General features: G+C 41.8%; 1 protein-coding gene across 1 annotated transcript in view; it reads right to left on the bottom strand.

Annotated features, from left to right (window-relative positions):
* Window positions 1-15,337, bottom strand: part of LOC311122239 (mitogen-activated protein kinase kinase kinase 12-like) — a gene marked incomplete at both ends in the record, with an annotated part of 73,777 nt that extends 58,440 nt beyond the window's left edge. Inside the window, one exon of the mRNA XM_084196626.1 lies at window positions 14,815-15,337. Within this exon, the coding sequence (XP_084052752.1) occupies window positions 14,815-15,337 (523 nt within the window). The remainder of the gene's footprint in view (window positions 1-14,814) is intronic.
* Window positions 15,338-18,661: the final 3,324 nt, after the last annotated feature.

Raw genomic sequence — 18,661 nt, 5'->3', positions numbered from 1 at the left:
TAGTGTTGTCAGGGCCCTAGTTATAACATGTAACTAGTGTTGTCAGGGCCCTAGTTATAACCTGTATCTAGTGTTGTCAGGGTCCTAGTTATAACCTGTAACTAGTGTTGTCGGGGCCCTAGTTATAACCTGTAACTAGTGTTATCAGGGCCCTAGTTATAACCTGTAACTAGTGTTGTCAGGGCCCTAGTTATATTATAACCTGTAACTAGTGTTGTCAGGGCCCTAGTTATAACCTGTAACTAGTGTTGTCAGGGCACTAGTTATAACCTGTATCTAGTGTTGTCAGGGTCCTAGTTATAACCTGTAACTAGTGTTGTCGGGGCCCTAGTTATAACCTGTAACTAGTGTTATCAGGGTCCTAGTTATAACCTGTAACTAGTGTTGTCAGGGTCCTAGTTATAACCTGTAACTAGTGTTGTCAGGGCCCTAGTTATAACCTGTAACTAGTGTTATCAGGGTCCTAGTTATAACCTGTAACTAGTGTTGTCAGGGTCCTAGTTATAACCTGTAACTAGTGTTGTCAGGGCCCTAGTTATATTATAACCTGTAACTAGTGTTGTCAGGGCCCTAGTTATAACCTGTAACTAGTGTTGTCAGGGTCCTAGTTATATTATAACCTGTAACTAGTGTTGTCAGAATCCTAGTTATATTATAACCTGTAACTAGTGTTGTCAGGGCCCTAGTTATAACCTGTAACTAGTGTTGTCAGGGCCCTAGTTATAACCTGTAACTAGTGTTATCAGGGTCCTAGTTATAACCTGTAACTAGTGTTGTCAGGGCCCTAGTTATATTATAACCTGTAATTGGTGTTGTCAGGGCCCTAGTTATAACCTGTAACTAGTGTTGTCAGGGCTCTAGTTATAACCTGTAACTAGTGTTATCAGGGTCCTAGTTATAACCTGTAACTAGTGTTGTCAGGGCCCTAGTTATAACCTGTAACTAGTGTTGTCAGGGCCCTAGTTATATTATAACCTGTAACTAGTGTTGTCAGGGCCCTAGTTATAACCTGTAACTAGTGTTGTCAGGGCCCTAGTTATAACCTGTATCTAGTGTTGTCAGGGTCCTAGTTATAACCTGTAACTAGTGTTGTCAGGGCCCCAGTTATAACCTGTAACTAGTGTTGTCAGGGCCCTAGTTATATTATAACCTGTAACTAGTGTTGTCAGGGCCCTAGTTATAACCTGTAACTAGTGTTGTCAGGGCCCTAGTTATAACCTGTAACTAGTGTTATCAGGGCCCTAGTTATAACCTGTAACTAGTGTTGTCAGGGCACTAGTTATAACCTGTATCTAGTGTTGTCAGGGTCCTAGTTATAACCTGTAACTAGTGTTGTCGGGGCCCTAGTTATAACCTGTAACTAGTGTTATCAGGGTCCTAGTTATAACCTGTAACTAGTGTTGTCAGGGTCCTAGTTATAACCTGTAACTAGTGTTGTCAGGGCCCTAGTTATAACCTGTAACTAGTGTTATCAGGGTCCTAGTTATAACCTGTAACTAGTGTTGTCAGGGTCCTAGTTATAACCTGTAACTAGTGTTGTCAGGGCCCTAGTTATATTATAACCTGTAACTAGTGTTGTCAGGGCCCTAGTTATAACCTGTCACTAGTGTTATCAGGGTCCTAGTTATAACCTGTAACTAGTGTTGTCGGGCCCTAGTTATAACCTGTAACTAGTGTTGTCAGGGCCCTAGTTATAACCTGTAACTAGTGTTGTCAGGGTCCTAGTTATAACCTGTAACTAGTGTTATCAGGGTCCTAGTTATAACCTGTAACTAGTGTTGTCAGGGCCCTAGTTATAACCTGTAACCAGTGTTGTCAGGTTCCTAGTTATATTATAACCTGTAACTAGTGTTGTCAGGGCCCTAGTTATAACCTGTAACTAGTGTTGTCAGGGTCCTAGTTATATTATAACCTGTAACTAGTGTTGTCAGGGCCCTAGTTATATTATAACCTGCAACTAGTGCTGTCAGGGTCGTAGTTATAACCTGTAACTAGTGTTGTCAGGATCCTAGTTATATTATAACCTGTAACTAGTGTTGTCAGGGCCCTAGTTATAACCTGTAACTAGTGTTGTCAGGGCCCTAGTTATAACCTGTAACTAGTGTTGTCAGGACCCTAGATATAACCTGTAACTAGTGTTGTCAGGGCCCTAGTTATATTATAACCTGTAACTAGTGTTATCAGGGCCCTAGTTATAACCTGTAACTAGTGTTGTCAGGGCCCTAGTTATAACCTGTAACTAGTGTTGTCAGGGCCCTAGTTATATTATAACCTGTAACTAGTGTTGTCAGGGCCCTAGTTATAACCTGTAACTAGTGTTGGCAGGGCCCTAGTTATAACCTGTAACTAGTGTTGTCAGGGTCCTAGTTATAACCTGTAACTAGTGTTGTCAGGGCCCTAGTTATATTATAACCTGTAACTAGTGTTGTCAGGGTCCTAGTTATAACCTGTAACTAGTGTTGTAGGGTCCTAGTTATAACCTGTAACTAGTGTTGTCAGGGCCCTAGTTATAACCTGTAACTAGTGTTGTCAGGGCTCTAGTTATAACCTGTAACTAGTGTTGTCAGGGTCCTAGTTATAACCTGTAACTAGTGTTGTCAGGGCCCTAGTTATAACCTGTAACTAGTGTTGTCAGGGACGTAGTTATAACCTGTAACTAGTGTTGTCAGGGTCGTAGTTATAACCTGTAACTAGTGTTGTCAGGGTCCTAGTTATAACCTGTAACTAGTGTTGTCAGGGCCCTAGTTATAACCTGTAACTAGTGTTGTCAGGGTCCTAGTTATAACCTGTAACTAGTGTTGTCAGGGTCCTAGTTATAACCTGTAACTAGTGTTGTCAGGGCCCTAGTTATAACCTGTAACTAGTGTTGTCAGGATCCTAGTTATATTATAACCTGTAACTAGTGTTGTCAGAATCCTAGTTATAACCTGTAACTAGTGTTGTCAGGGACCTAGTTATATTATAACCTGTAACTAGTGTTGTCAGGGCCCTAGTTATAACCTGTAACTAGTGTTGTCAGCACCCTAGTTATAACCTGTAACTAGTGTTGTCAGGGCCCTAGTTATAACCTGTAACTAGTGTTGTCAGGATCCTAGTTATAGTATAACCTGTAACTAGTGTTGTCAGAATCCTAGTTATATTATAACCTGTAACTAGTGTTGTCAGGGCCCTAGTTATAACCTGTAACTAGTGTTGTCAGGGCCCTAGTTATATTATAACCTGTAACTAGTGTTGTCAGGGCCCTAGTTATAACCTGTAACTAGTATTGTCAGGGCCCTAGTTATAACCTGTAACTGGTGTTGTCAGGGCCCTAGTTATAACCTGTAACTAGTGTTATCAGGGTCCTAGTTATAACCTGTAACTAGTGTTGTCAGGGCCCTAGTTATAACCTGTAACTAGTGTTGTCAGGATCCTAGTTATATTATTACCTGTAACTAGTGTTGTCAGAATCCTAGTTATAACCTGTAACTAGTGTTGTCAGGGCCCTAGTTATAACCTGTAACTGGTGTTAGGGCCCTAGTTATAACCTGTAACTGGTGTTGTCAGGGCCCTAGTTATAACCTGTAACTAGTGTTGTCAGGGTCCTAGTTATAACCTGTAACTAGTGTTGTCAGGGCCCTAGTTATATTATAACCTGTAACTAGTGTTGTCAGGGCCCTAGTTATAACCTGTAACTAGTGTTATCAGGGTCCTATTTATAACCTGTAACTAGTGTTGTCAGGGTCCTAGTTATAACCTGTAACTAGTGTTGTCAGGGCCCTAGTTATAACCTGTAACTAGTGTTGTCAGGGTCCTAGTTATATTATAACCTGTAACTAGTGTTGTCAGAATCCTAGTTATATTATAACCTGTAACTAGTGTTGTCAGGGCCCTAGTTATAACCTGTAACTAGTGTTGTCAGGGCCCTAGTTATAACCTGTAACTAGTGTTATCAGGGTCCTAGTTATAACCTGTAACTAGTGTTGTCAGGGCCCTAGTTATATTATAACCTGTAATTGGTGTTGTCAGGACCCTAGTTATAACCTGTAACTAGTGTTGTCAGGGCTCTAGTTATAACCTGTAACTAGTGTTATCAGGGTCCTAGTTATAACCTGTAACTAGTGTTGTCAGGGCCCTAGTTATAACCTGTAACTAGTGTTGTCAGGGCCCTAGTTATATTATAACCTGTAACTAGTGTTGTCAGGGTCCTAGTTATAACCTGTAACTAGTGTTGTCAGGGCCCCAGTTATAACCTGTAACTAGTGTTGTCAGGGCCCTAGTTATATTATAACCTGTAACTAGTGTTGTCAGGGCCCTAGTTATAACCTGTAACTAGTGTTGTCAGGGCCCTAGTTATAACCTGTATCTAGTGTTGTCAGGGTCCTAGTTATAACCTGTAACTAGTGTTGTCGGGGCCCTAGTTATAACCTGTAACTAGTGTTATCAGGGCCCTAGTTATAACCTGTAACTAGTGTTGTCAGGGCCCTAGTTATATTATAACCTGTAACTAGTGTTGTCAGGGCCCTAGTTATAACCTGTAACTAGTGTTGTCAGGGCCCTAGTTATAACCTGTATCTAGTGTTGTCAGGGTCCTAGTTATAACCTGTAGCTAGTGTTGTCGGGGCCCTAGTTATAACCTGTAACTAGTGTTATCAGGGTCCTAGTTATAACCTGTAACTAGTGTTGTCAAGGTCCTAGTTATAACCTGTAACTAGTGTTGTCAGGGCCCTAGTTATAACCTGTAACTAGTGTTATCAGGGTCCTAGTTATAACCTGTAACTAGTGTTGTCAGGGTCCTAGTTATAACCTGTAACTAGTGTTGTCAGGGCCCTAGTTATATTATAACCTGTAACTAGTGTTGTCAGGGCCCTAGTTATATTATAACCTGTAACTAGTGTTGTCTGGGCCCTAGTTATAACCTGTAACTAGTGTTATCAGGGTCCTAGTTATAACCTGTAACTAGTGTTGTCGGGCCCTAGTTATAACCTGTAACTAGTGTTGTCAGGGCCCTAGTTATAACCTGTAACTAGTGTTGTCAGGGTCCTAGTTATAACCTGTAACTAGTGTTATCAGGGTCCTAGTTATAACCTGTAACTAGTGTTGTCAGGGCCCTAGTTATAACCTGTAACCAGTGTTGTCAGGTTCCTAGTTATATTATAACCTGTAACTAGTGTTGTCAGGGCCCTAGTTATAACCTGTAACTAGTGTTGTCAGGGCCCTAGTTATAACCTGTAACTAGTGTTGTCAGGGCCCTAGTTATAACCTGTAACTAGTGTTGTCAGGGCCCTAGTTATAACCTGTAACTAGTGTTATCAGGGTCCTAGTTATAACCTGTAACTAGTGTTGTCAGGGCCCTAGTTATAACCTGTAACTAGTGTTGTCAGGGCCCTAGTTATATTATAACCTGTAACTAGTGTTGTCAGGGTCCTAGTTATAACCTGTAACTAGTGTTGTCAGGGCCCCAGTTATAACCTGTAACTAGTGTTGTCAGGGCCCTAGTTATATTATAACCTGTAACTAGTGTTGTCAGGGCCCTAGTTATAACCTGTAACTAGTGTTGTCAGGACCCTAGTTATAACCTGTATCTAGTGTTGTCAGGGCCCTAGTTATAACCTGTAACTAGTGTTGTCAGGGCCCTAGTTATAACCTGTAACTAGTGTTGTCAGGGTCCTAGTTATAACCTGTAACTAGTGTTGTCAGGGCCCTAGTTATATTATAACCTGTAACTAGTGTTGTCAGGGTCCTAGTTATAACCTGTAACTAGTGTTGTCAGGGTCCTAGTTATAACCTGTAACTAGTGTTGTCAGGGCCCTAGTTATAACCTGTAACTAGTGTTGTCAGGGCCCTAGTTATAACCTGTAACTAGTGTTGTCAGGGTCCTAGTTATAACCTGTAACAAGTGTTGTCAGGGCCCTAGTTATAACCTGTAACTAGTGTTGTCAGGGTCGTAGTTATAACCTGTAACTAGTGTTGTCAGGGCCCTAGTTATAACCTGTAACTAGTGTTGTCAGGGTCGTAGTTATAACCTGTAACTAGTGTTGTCAGGGTCCTAGTTATAACCTGTAACTAGTGTTGTCAGGGCCCTAGTTATAACCTGTAACTAGTGTTGTCAGGGTCCTAGTTATAACCTGTAACTAATGTTGTCAGGGCCCTAGTTATAACCTGTAACTAGTGTTGTCAGGATCCTAGTTATATTATAACCTGTAACTAGTGTTGTCAGAATCCTAGTTATAACCTGTAACTAGTGTTGTCAGGGACCTAGTTATATTATAACCTGTAACTAGTGTTGTCAGGGCCCTAGTTATAACCTGTAACTAGTGTTGTCAGGGCCCTAGTTATAACCTGTAACTAGTGTTGTCAGGGCCCTAGTTATAACCTGTAACTAGTGTTGTCAGGATCCTAGTTATATTATAACCTGTAACTAGTGTTGTCAGAATCCTAGTTATATTATAACCTGTAACTAGTGTTGTCAGGGCCCTAGTTATAACCTGTAACTAGTGTTGTCAGGGCCCTAGTTATATTATAACTTGTAACTAGTGTTGTCAGGGCCCTAGTTATAACCTGTAACTAGTATTGTCAGGGCCCTAGTTATAACCTGTAACTGGTGTTGTCAGGGCCCTAGTTATAACCTGTAACTAGTGTTATCAGGGTCCTAGATATAACCTGTAACTAGTGTTGTCAGGGCCCTAGTTATAACCTGTAACTAGTGTTATCAGGGTCCTAGTTATAACCTGTAACTAGTGTTGTCAGGGCCCTAGTTATAACCTGTAACTAGTGTTGTCAGGATCCTAGTTATATTATAACCTGTAACTAGTGTTGTCAGAATCCTAGTTATAACCTGTAACTAGTGTTGTCAGGGCCCTAGTTATAACCTGTAACTGGTGTTGTCAGGGCCCTAGTTATAACCTGTAACTGGTGTTGTCAGGGCCCTAGTTATAACCTGTAACTAGTGTTGTCAGGGCCCTAGTTATATTATAACCTGTAACTAGTGTTGTCAGGGCCCTAGTTATAACCTGTAACTAGTGTTGTCAGGGCCCTAGTTATAACCTGTAACTAGTGTTGTCAGGGTCCTAGTTATAACCTGTAACTAGTGTTGTCAGGGCCCTAGTTATATTATAACCTGTAACTAGTGTTGTCAGGGTCCTAGTTATAACCTGTAACTAGTGTTGTCAGGGCCCTAGTTATAACCTGTAACTAGTGTTGTCAGGGTCCTAGTTATAACCTGTAACTAGTGTTGTCAGGGCCCTAGTTATATTATAACCTGTAACTAGTGTTGTCAGGGCCCTAGTTATAACCTGTAACTAGTGTTATCAGGGTCCTAGTTATAACCTGTAACTAGTGTTGTCAGGGTCCTAGTTATAACCTGTAACTAGTGTTGTCAGGGCCCTAGTTATAACCTGTAACTAGTGTTGTCAGGGTCCTAGTTATATTATAACCTGTAACTAGTGTTGTCAGAATCCTAGTTATATTATAACCTGTAACTAGTGTTGTCAGGGCCCTAGTTATAACCTGTAACTAGTGTTGTCAGGGCCCTAGTTATAACCTGTAACTAGTGTTATCAGGGTCCTAGTTATAACCTGTAACTAGTGTTGTCAGGGCCCTAGTTATATTATAACCTGTAATTGGTGTTGTCAGGGCCCTAGTTATAACCTGTAACTAGTGTTTTCAGGGCTCTAGTTATAACCTGTAACTAGTGTTATCAGGGTCCTAGTTATAACCTGTAACTAGTGTTGTCAGGGCCCTAGTTATAACCTGTAACTAGTGTTGTCAGGGCCCTAGTTATATTATAACCTGTAACTAGTGTTGTCAGGGCCCTAGTTATAACCTGTAACTAGTGTTGTCAGGGCCCTAGTTATAACCTGTATCTAGTGTTGTCAGGGTCCTAGTTATAACCTGTAACTAGTGTTGTCAGGGCCCCAGTTATAACCTGTAACTAGTGTTGTCAGGGCCCTAGTTATATTATAACCTGTAACTAGTGTTGTCAGGGCCCTAGTTATAACATGTAACTAGTGTTGTCAGGGCCCTAGTTATAACCTGTATCTAGTGTTGTCAGGGTCCTAGTTATAACCTGTAACTAGTGTTGTCGGGGCCCTAGTTATAACCTGTAACTAGTGTTATCAGGGCCCTAGTTATAACCTGTAACTAGTGTTGTCAGGGCCCTAGTTATATTATAACCTGTAACTAGTGTTGTCAGGGCCCTAGTTATAACCTGTAACTAGTGTTGTCAGGGCACTAGTTATAACCTGTATCTAGTGTTGTCAGGGTCCTAGTTATAACCTGTAACTAGTGTTGTCGGGGCCCTAGTTATAACCTGTAACTAGTGTTATCAGGGTCCTAGTTATAACCTGTAACTAGTGTTGTCAGGGTCCTAGTTATAACCTGTAACTAGTGTTGTCAGGGCCCTAGTTATAACCTGTAACTAGTGTTATCAGGGTCCTAGTTATAACCTGTAACTAGTGTTGTCAGGGTCCTAGTTATAACCTGTAACTAGTGTTGTCAGGGCCCTAGTTATATTATAACCTGTAACTAGTGTTGTCAGGGCCCTAGTTATAACCTGTAACTAGTGTTGTCAGGGTCCTAGTTATATTATAACCTGTAACTAGTGTTGTCAGAATCCTAGTTATATTATAACCTGTAACTAGTGTTGTCAGGGCCCTAGTTATAACCTGTAACTAGTGTTGTCAGGGCCCTAGTTATAACCTGTAACTAGTGTTATCAGGGTCCTAGTTATAACCTGTAACTAGTGTTGTCAGGGCCCTAGTTATATTATAACCTGTAATTGGTGTTGTCAGGGCCCTAGTTATAACCTGTAACTAGTGTTGTCAGGGCTCTAGTTATAACCTGTAACTAGTGTTATCAGGGTCCTAGTTATAACCTGTAACTAGTGTTGTCAGGGCCCTAGTTATAACCTGTAACTAGTGTTGTCAGGGCCCTAGTTATATTATAACCTGTAACTAGTGTTGTCAGGGCCCTAGTTATAACCTGTAACTAGTGTTGTCAGGGCCCTAGTTATAACCTGTATCTAGTGTTGTCAGGGTCCTAGTTATAACCTGTAACTAGTGTTGTCAGGGCCCCAGTTATAACCTGTAACTAGTGTTGTCAGGGCCCTAGTTATATTATAACCTGTAACTAGTGTTGTCAGGGCCCTAGTTATAACCTGTAACTAGTGTTGTCAGGGCCCTAGTTATAACCTGTAACTAGTGTTATCAGGGCCCTAGTTATAACCTGTAACTAGTGTTGTCAGGGCACTAGTTATAACCTGTATCTAGTGTTGTCAGGGTCCTAGTTATAACCTGTAACTAGTGTTGTCGGGGCCCTAGTTATAACCTGTAACTAGTGTTATCAGGGTCCTAGTTATAACCTGTAACTAGTGTTGTCAGGGTCCTAGTTATAACCTGTAACTAGTGTTGTCAGGGCCCTAGTTATAACCTGTAACTAGTGTTATCAGGGTCCTAGTTATAACCTGTAACTAGTGTTGTCAGGGTCCTAGTTATAACCTGTAACTAGTGTTGTCAGGGCCCTAGTTATATTATAACCTGTAACTAGTGTTGTCAGGGCCCTAGTTATAACCTGTCACTAGTGTTATCAGGGTCCTAGTTATAACCTGTAACTAGTGTTGTCGGGCCCTAGTTATAACCTGTAACTAGTGTTGTCAGGGCCCTAGTTATAACCTGTAACTAGTGTTGTCAGGGTCCTAGTTATAACCTGTAACTAGTGTTATCAGGGTCCTAGTTATAACCTGTAACTAGTGTTGTCAGGGCCCTAGTTATAACCTGTAACCAGTGTTGTCAGGTTCCTAGTTATATTATAACCTGTAACTAGTGTTGTCAGGGCCCTAGTTATAACCTGTAACTAGTGTTGTCAGGGTCCTAGTTATATTATAACCTGTAACTAGTGTTGTCAGGGCCCTAGTTATATTATAACCTGCAACTAGTGCTGTCAGGGTCGTAGTTATAACCTGTAACTAGTGTTGTCAGGATCCTAGTTATATTATAACCTGTAACTAGTGTTGTCAGGGCCCTAGTTATAACCTGTAACTAGTGTTGTCAGGGCCCTAGTTATAACCTGTAACTAGTGTTGTCAGGACCCTAGATATAACCTGTAACTAGTGTTGTCAGGGCCCTAGTTATATTATAACCTGTAACTAGTGTTATCAGGGCCCTAGTTATAACCTGTAACTAGTGTTGTCAGGGCCCTAGTTATAACCTGTAACTAGTGTTGTCAGGGCCCTAGTTATATTATAACCTGTAACTAGTGTTGTCAGGGCCCTAGTTATAACCTGTAACTAGTGTTGGCAGGGCCCTAGTTATAACCTGTAACTAGTGTTGTCAGGGTCCTAGTTATAACCTGTAACTAGTGTTGTCAGGGCCCTAGTTATATTATAACCTGTAACTAGTGTTGTCAGGGTCCTAGTTATAACCTGTAACTAGTGTTGTAGGGTCCTAGTTATAACCTGTAACTAGTGTTGTCAGGGCCCTAGTTATAACCTGTAACTAGTGTTGTCAGGGCTCTAGTTATAACCTGTAACTAGTGTTGTCAGGGTCCTAGTTATAACCTGTAACTAGTGTTGTCAGGGCCCTAGTTATAACCTGTAACTAGTGTTGTCAGGGACGTAGTTATAACCTGTAACTAGTGTTGTCAGGGCCCTAGTTATAACCTGTAACTAGTGTTGTCAGGGTCGTAGTTATAACCTGTAACTAGTGTTGTCAGGGTCCTAGTTATAACCTGTAACTAGTGTTGTCAGGGCCCTAGTTATAACCTGTAACTAGTGTTGTCAGGGTCCTAGTTATAACCTGTAACTAGTGTTGTCAGGGTCCTAGTTATAACCTGTAACTAGTGTTGTCAGGGCCCTAGTTATAACCTGTAACTAGTGTTGTCAGGATCCTAGTTATATTATAACCTGTAACTAGTGTTGTCAGAATCCTAGTTATAACCTGTAACTAGTGTTGTCAGGGACCTAGTTATATTATAACCTGTAACTAGTGTTGTCAGGGCCCTAGTTATAACCTGTAACTAGTGTTGTCAGCACCCTAGTTATAACCTGTAACTAGTGTTGTCAGGGCCCTAGTTATAACCTGTAACTAGTGTTGTCAGGATCCTAGTTATAGTATAACCTGTAACTAGTGTTGTCAGAATCCTAGTTATATTATAACCTGTAACTAGTGTTGTCAGGGCCCTAGTTATAACCTGTAACTAGTGTTGTCAGGGCCCTAGTTATATTATAACCTGTAACTAGTGTTGTCAGGGCCCTAGTTATAACCTGTAACTAGTATTGTCAGGGCCCTAGTTATAACCTGTAACTGGTGTTGTCAGGGCCCTAGTTATAACCTGTAACTAGTGTTATCAGGGTCCTAGTTATAACCTGTAACTAGTGTTGTCAGGGCCCTAGTTATAACCTGTAACTAGTGTTGTCAGGATCCTAGTTATATTATTACCTGTAACTAGTGTTGTCAGAATCCTAGTTATAACCTGTAACTAGTGTTGTCAGGGCCCTAGTTATAACCTGTAACTGGTGTTAGGGCCCTAGTTATAACCTGTAACTGGTGTTGTCAGGGCCCTAGTTATAACCTGTAACTAGTGTTGTCAGGGTCCTAGTTATAACCTGTAACTAGTGTTGTCAGGGCCCTAGTTATATTATAACCTGTAACTAGTGTTGTCAGGGCCCTAGTTATAACCTGTAACTAGTGTTATCAGGGTCCTATTTATAACCTGTAACTAGTGTTGTCAGGGTCCTAGTTATAACCTGTAACTAGTGTTGTCAGGGCCCTAGTTATAACCTGTAACTAGTGTTGTCAGGGTCCTAGTTATATTATAACCTGTAACTAGTGTTGTCAGAATCCTAGTTATATTATAACCTGTAACTAGTGTTGTCAGGGCCCTAGTTATAACCTGTAACTAGTGTTGTCAGGGCCCTAGTTATAACCTGTAACTAGTGTTATCAGGGTCCTAGTTATAACCTGTAACTAGTGTTGTCAGGGCCCTAGTTATATTATAACCTGTAATTGGTGTTGTCAGGACCCTAGTTATAACCTGTAACTAGTGTTGTCAGGGCTCTAGTTATAACCTGTAACTAGTGTTATCAGGGTCCTAGTTATAACCTGTAACTAGTGTTGTCAGGGCCCTAGTTATAACCTGTAACTAGTGTTGTCAGGGCCCTAGTTATATTATAACCTGTAACTAGTGTTGTCAGGGTCCTAGTTATAACCTGTAACTAGTGTTGTCAGGGCCCCAGTTATAACCTGTAACTAGTGTTGTCAGGGCCCTAGTTATATTATAACCTGTAACTAGTGTTGTCAGGGCCCTAGTTATAACCTGTAACTAGTGTTGTCAGGGCCCTAGTTATAACCTGTATCTAGTGTTGTCAGGGTCCTAGTTATAACCTGTAACTAGTGTTGTCGGGGCCCTAGTTATAACCTGTAACTAGTGTTATCAGGGCCCTAGTTATAACCTGTAACTAGTGTTGTCAGGGCCCTAGTTATATTATAACCTGTAACTAGTGTTGTCAGGGCCCTAGTTATAACCTGTAACTAGTGTTGTCAGGGCCCTAGTTATAACCTGTATCTAGTGTTGTCAGGGTCCTAGTTATAACCTGTAGCTAGTGTTGTCGGGGCCCTAGTTATAACCTGTAACTAGTGTTATCAGGGTCCTAGTTATAACCTGTAACTAGTGTTGTCAAGGTCCTAGTTATAACCTGTAACTAGTGTTGTCAGGGCCCTAGTTATAACCTGTAACTAGTGTTATCAGGGTCCTAGTTATAACCTGTAACTAGTGTTGTCAGGGTCCTAGTTATAACCTGTAACTAGTGTTGTCAGGGCCCTAGTTATATTATAACCTGTAACTAGTGTTGTCAGGGCCCTAGTTATATTATAACCTGTAACTAGTGTTGTCTGGGCCCTAGTTATAACCTGTAACTAGTGTTATCAGGGTCCTAGTTATAACCTGTAACTAGTGTTGTCGGGCCCTAGTTATAACCTGTAACTAGTGTTGTCAGGGCCCTAGTTATAACCTGTAACTAGTGTTGTCAGGGTCCTAGTTATAACCTGTAACTAGTGTTATCAGGGTCCTAGTTATAACCTGTAACTAGTGTTGTCAGGGCCCTAGTTATAACCTGTAACCAGTGTTGTCAGGTTCCTAGTTATATTATAACCTGTAACTAGTGTTGTCAGGGCCCTAGTTATAACCTGTAACTAGTGTTGTCAGGGCCCTAGTTATAACCTGTAACTAGTGTTGTCAGGGCCCTAGTTATAACCTGTAACTAGTGTTGTCAGGGCCCTAGTTATAACCTGTAACTAGTGTTATCAGGGTCCTAGTTATAACCTGTAACTAGTGTTGTCAGGGCCCTAGTTATAACCTGTAACTAGTGTTGTCAGGGTCCTAGTTATAACCTGTAACTAGTGTTGTCAGGGCCCTAGTTATATTATAACCTGTAACTAGTGTTATCAGGGCCCCAGTTATAACCTGTAACTAGTGTTGTCAGGGTCCTAGTTATATTATAACCTGTAACTAGTGTTGTCAGGATCCTAGTTATATTATAACCTGTAACTAGTGTTATCAGGGGCCTAGTTATATTATAACCTGTAACTAGTGTTATCAGGGTCCTAGTTATAACCTGTAACTAGTGTTGTTAGGGCCCTAGTTATAACCTGTAACTAGTGTTGTCAGGGCCCTAGTTATATTATAACCTGTAACTAGTGTTATCAGGGTCCTAGTTATAACCTGTAACTAGTGTTGTCAGGGCCCTAGTTATAACCTGTAACTAGTGTTGTCAGGGTCCTAGTTATAACCTGTAACTAGTGTTGTCAGGGTCCTAGTTATATTATAACCTGTAACTAGTGTTATCAGGGCCCTAGTTATAACCTGTAACTAGTGTTGTCAGGGCCCTAGTTATATTATAACCTGTAACTAGTGTTGTCAGGGCCCTAGTTATATTATAACCTGTAACTAGTGTTGTCAGGGTCCTAGTTATAACCTGTAACTAGTGTTGTCAGGGTCCTAGTTATAACCTGTAACTAGTGTTGTCAGGGTGCTAGTTATAACCTGTAAATAGTATTGTCAGGGCCCTAGTTATAACCTTTAACTAGTGTTGTCAGGGTCCTAGTTATAACCTGTAACTAGTGTTGTCAGGGTCCTAGTTATAACCTGTAACTAGTATTGTCAGGGCCCTAGTTATAACCTGTAACTAGTGTTGTCAGGGTCCTAGTTATAACCTGTAACTAGTGTTGTCAGGGTCCTAGTTATAACCTGTAACTAGTGTTGTCAGGGCCCTAGTTATAACCTGTAACTAGTGTTGTCAGGGCCCTAGTTATAACCTGTAACTGGTGTTGTCAGGGTCCTAGTTATATTATAACCTGTAACTAGTGTTGTCAGGGCCCTAGTTATAACCTGTAACTAGTGTTGTCAGGGCCCTAGTTATAACCTGTAACTAGTGTTGTCAGGGCCCTAGTTATAACCTATAACTAGTGTTGTCAGGGTGCTAGTTATAACCTGTATCTAGTGTTGTCGGGGTCCTAGTTATAACCTGTAACTAGTGGCTAGATGGTTTCCTGGTCAGGTCAAGTGGTCAGGAGAATCTCTTGACCCTAACCACAATCTCTCTCTGTCTGTCTCTCTCTCTCTCTCTCTCTCTCTCTCTCTCTCTCTCTCTCTCTCTCTCTCTCTCTCTCTCTCTCTCTCTCTCTCTCTCTCTCTCTCTCTCTCTCTCTCTCTCTCTCTCTCTCTCTCTCTCTCTCTCTCTCTCTCTCTCTCTCTCTCTCTCTCTCTCTCTCTCTCTCTCTCTCTCTCTCTCTCTCTCTCTCTCTCTCTTTCTCTTTCTTCTTATTACCAAATGACTCTTACCTTCCAGGTTGTGTTTGTGTTCGGTAGAGTAGGCCTTGCCAATCATGGTCCAGACCGGCTTCAGACACCCAAACAGTCCCTCCAGAAACCCTCCACTTCCTCCCGACAGCAGCCTCACATCCTCAGCCTGGCTCCGCACCGCTCCTCCCTCCGCGTCCTGACCCTCTCCCTCCGTCCTACCCCCTCCCTCCCCGTTCTCATGGAGCTTCAGCACACTGTTGGCAAAGTGCTCCTGCTGCTCCTCGCTAGGCGTGGGGCTGTGGCCCCCACAGGTGTGTCCGCAGGTGTGTTCCCCATTATGGCCTCCTCCTCCACCTCCCCCACCCTCGGGTTCCGGGGCACCCCCGGTGTCTATAGATAGTACGTTCCGCAGGACACACTGGGTGGGGGTCAGATCCATCTCAGGGGTGCAGGCGGGGGTCTCGTCCAGCCGGCCCCGGAAGGTAGGGGTGTGTTCTGAGAGGGGGGTGTTGAACCCGGAAAGAGAGGGGGACGGGGCGCGGGACTCTGTGATACAGGCCATGGGGAGTTGTGGTCAGGGGAACAGGAACAACCCCGGGACTGTTGATAAGTCAGGGCCAGCGAGGAAGCAAGACCTGTAGGAGTTGAGAGAAAGATAGCCATGGTTATAGATTATCTGATGATAGCTTCAGTTTATCTTCTATATGAACACCTTGGTGGGATATACACAGCAGCTGTAACTGATACATGACGTCAGGGTTTAAATCACATCAACGGTGGGCCTCCATTTACTGTGGTTAGCCATGTCAAGGCTAATCAACGCTAACAAAACAATAAAGAGGATTCTCTTCTCTACACTGCACAGTCCTTTTTTCCCTCTCATATCCTCCTACAACATCTCGGGACACTTTATAGATCATTGTTAAGTTAATAGGCACCAGATCTTGTGTTGCTGTTAGTAATGAGAGAGAAGAGAGAGTAGAGTGGCTGCTCTAGAAAGCTTGTCAGGTCCCCAAGGACAGACATCCCCCACAACAGTTCCAGGAGAAGTGGAATACATATTCCTCTCACACCGACTTCTGGGCATTTTTTATTTATTTATTATTGCTAATGATACAGTGTTATAACAAAAACTGCAGTGACACGTTAACAACATCCCCTTGCTAGATAGCTGTGTTCAACAAAATATGAATCCGACTTTACCTGAATATCAGTTATGGCCTAAAACATACACATTACAATATTTAACTCCATGCAAATTATTAGTGCAATGGGACACTTTACTTTACCTCTGTTCAAGAGAGAGCCTTACAATCTGACGGTCAGTGCCTGAAATACTGAAACTTCACATTGCCTGAACACAAGTTGCTTCATTGCTAGGGCCTAGAGTCTTTCTGTGGCCAGAAAAAAACCCTGGGCTAACTTCAGGACCATGGATAGCGCCATTGTGGACAACATTTCCCATACTCCTGGCCCTGCTCAGCCTCACAACTTGTAGTACATTTTTTACATTTACGTCATTTAGCAGAGCGACATTTTAGTCTTATCCAGAGCGACTTACAGGAGCAATTAGGGTTAAGTGCCTTGCTCAAGTCACATCAACAGATTTTCACCTAGTCGGCTCGGGGATTAGAACCAGCGACCTTTCGGTTACTGCACAACGCTCTTAACCACTAAGCTACCTGCCGCCCCAACACAACCAGGTCAGAACAGAGTACAGTGGACAGTGATTTTCTTCCCTTCAGATTATCAGTTTACTGAGCTGATTTCAAGTCCAAAGACCAGGTTCAGTTTTACTTCAGCTAAGTTTCACAAAGCCAGACTCTGGCCACATCCACACTGTGGTATTGCTCAATCATCAGTACATGGGAGAGAATGAGTCATGATTGGTTCCTTCCTCTGTTGTTATACCCCATGTATTTTTTACATCCAACTAATAATTAATGGGACCTCTACCCTGTGTGCAAAAACTAAAACATCAAGTCAAGAACATAAAAACGAAATATTTCCACCTTATTAATTATGTATAATAACCATGTTCCTGTTTTCATTTGTTCTGTTTACAACTAAAAAGACACATTCTCTTGGGTATCACAACAGTCTAGTCAGCCGACAGCCACACAGACACAGACATTTTACAGAAATAATAGACATTTGCTTCAAATTCAGATAAGAAGTGAAAGGAAAAACCTGTCCATTGCTAGCATCTGTCTAATCTTAGAGTAATCTCTAAATAGTTTGTATCACTGATTTCAACTTAATGACCCTGTCCCCCCCAGTAAGAACGGCAGCAGCTGCTAGTCGGTCCTGCGGAATAAGCCCCCATGCAGTGTGTAGGCCAGGCGGTGCATTGAAGCGACCCAAACACAGGCTCCTCAATGGCACCGATTTCGCTTCACAGCTTCTACGGGACCCGTGCGCTAAGCTCATCACCATAGCGTAGGACTATGTCTCGCTTTAGCGTATTATATATAAAATTAGACTACAACTGATTTATTTACATGGATTATTGGAAACGTGATTTACACGATCTAGGCTCAAATGACATACCATGCCGTGTGCGTAAATGGCGCGTAACCTACAATCTGTATTCTACATAAATTGAGCATTAGCCTGGCAGATTTCCAAATATAATTTTATACATTTGTTTTTTATAACGTACCTAGCAAATGCAGCAAGCTCAAGCCTCAAACTCCATTGTTGTTGATTGTATCTTTCACATAGGCTGCTATTTATTTAATTTGTTCCGATGCAGCCTTCTAAAACAGTGCAATTATTCTGCGTTCCTCGTTTTGTTGATATAATCAGTGTCACCGCGCGCGACTCAGCTCAGCATCCAATATTCTTTACTGCACGCACACACGCCGTTCTAGAATGGGCTCTAGCGATGGAAGCAATGGAGAGTCCTTCCTTCGTTCTATTCAACGCGATCCTTATAACCTTTAATCTCTATCCCCGTCCCGCCGGTGATTTGATCACATGTATCTGATTTCCCTTTCTTCCACTTGCTGTGAGGTGAAATATGTGATTTGGAGCGGTGCCTTCTGTCCAAGCCCCTGCAGGTTTTTATATGCGGAGTCTCTCATCTGTGCTGAGGAGGGAAAGAGGAGAGGGGCGTGTGTCAGGCAGTTAGTGACAGAGCAGGGGGCGGGATGTAGTTTATAGCGCATAGTCTACACCAGGATCATCAACTAGATTCCGCCTCGGGACGATTTTTTCGTGAGTGGATGGTCAGGGGGCCGGAACATAATTGCAAATAATTTGTAGACTGCAAATGACCACAATAAGTCCAAACAGATATATTTGACTAAAACATAATCATTTCAAACCTTGCCTACATTTGTATCAGTCACATGTATCTCGCTATTATGCGTGGGAATACTTGGGAACAGATGTCCCAAAATTTAAATCTTGGAGCTGATTTCCTGGTGTTTTTACAGATTTGTTTGTCCAACAATCTTATTATTATTTTTATTTTTTTAAATATTTAAAAAATATATATATAGATATACAGTGCATTCGGAAAGTATTCAGACCCCTTCACTTTTTACACATTTTGTTACCTTACAGCCTTATTCTAAAATAGATTTAAAAAAAAAAAAATCCTCATTAATCTACACACAACACCCCATAATGACGAAGCAAAAACAGGTTTTTAGAAATTTTAGCAAATTTGGACAAATGAAAAACTTAAATAACACATTTACATAAGTATTCAGACCCTTTACTCAGTACTTTGTTGAAGCATATTTGGCAGCGATTACAGCCTCAATCTTCTTAGGTATGAAGCTACAAGCTTGGCACACCTGTATTTGGGAGTTTCTCCCATTCTTCTCTGCAGATCCTCTCAAGCTCTGTCAGGTTGGATGGGAGCGTCACTGCACAG

This window comes from Coregonus lavaretus, assembly GCF_964263955.1.
Source record: "Coregonus lavaretus genome assembly, contig: HAP1_SCAFFOLD_819, whole genome shotgun sequence".
NCBI lineage: Eukaryota > Metazoa > Chordata > Actinopteri > Salmoniformes > Salmonidae > Coregonus > Coregonus lavaretus.
The sequence above is the reverse complement of the archived record's forward strand: the minus strand, read 5'-3'. Positions and strand labels throughout refer to the sequence as shown.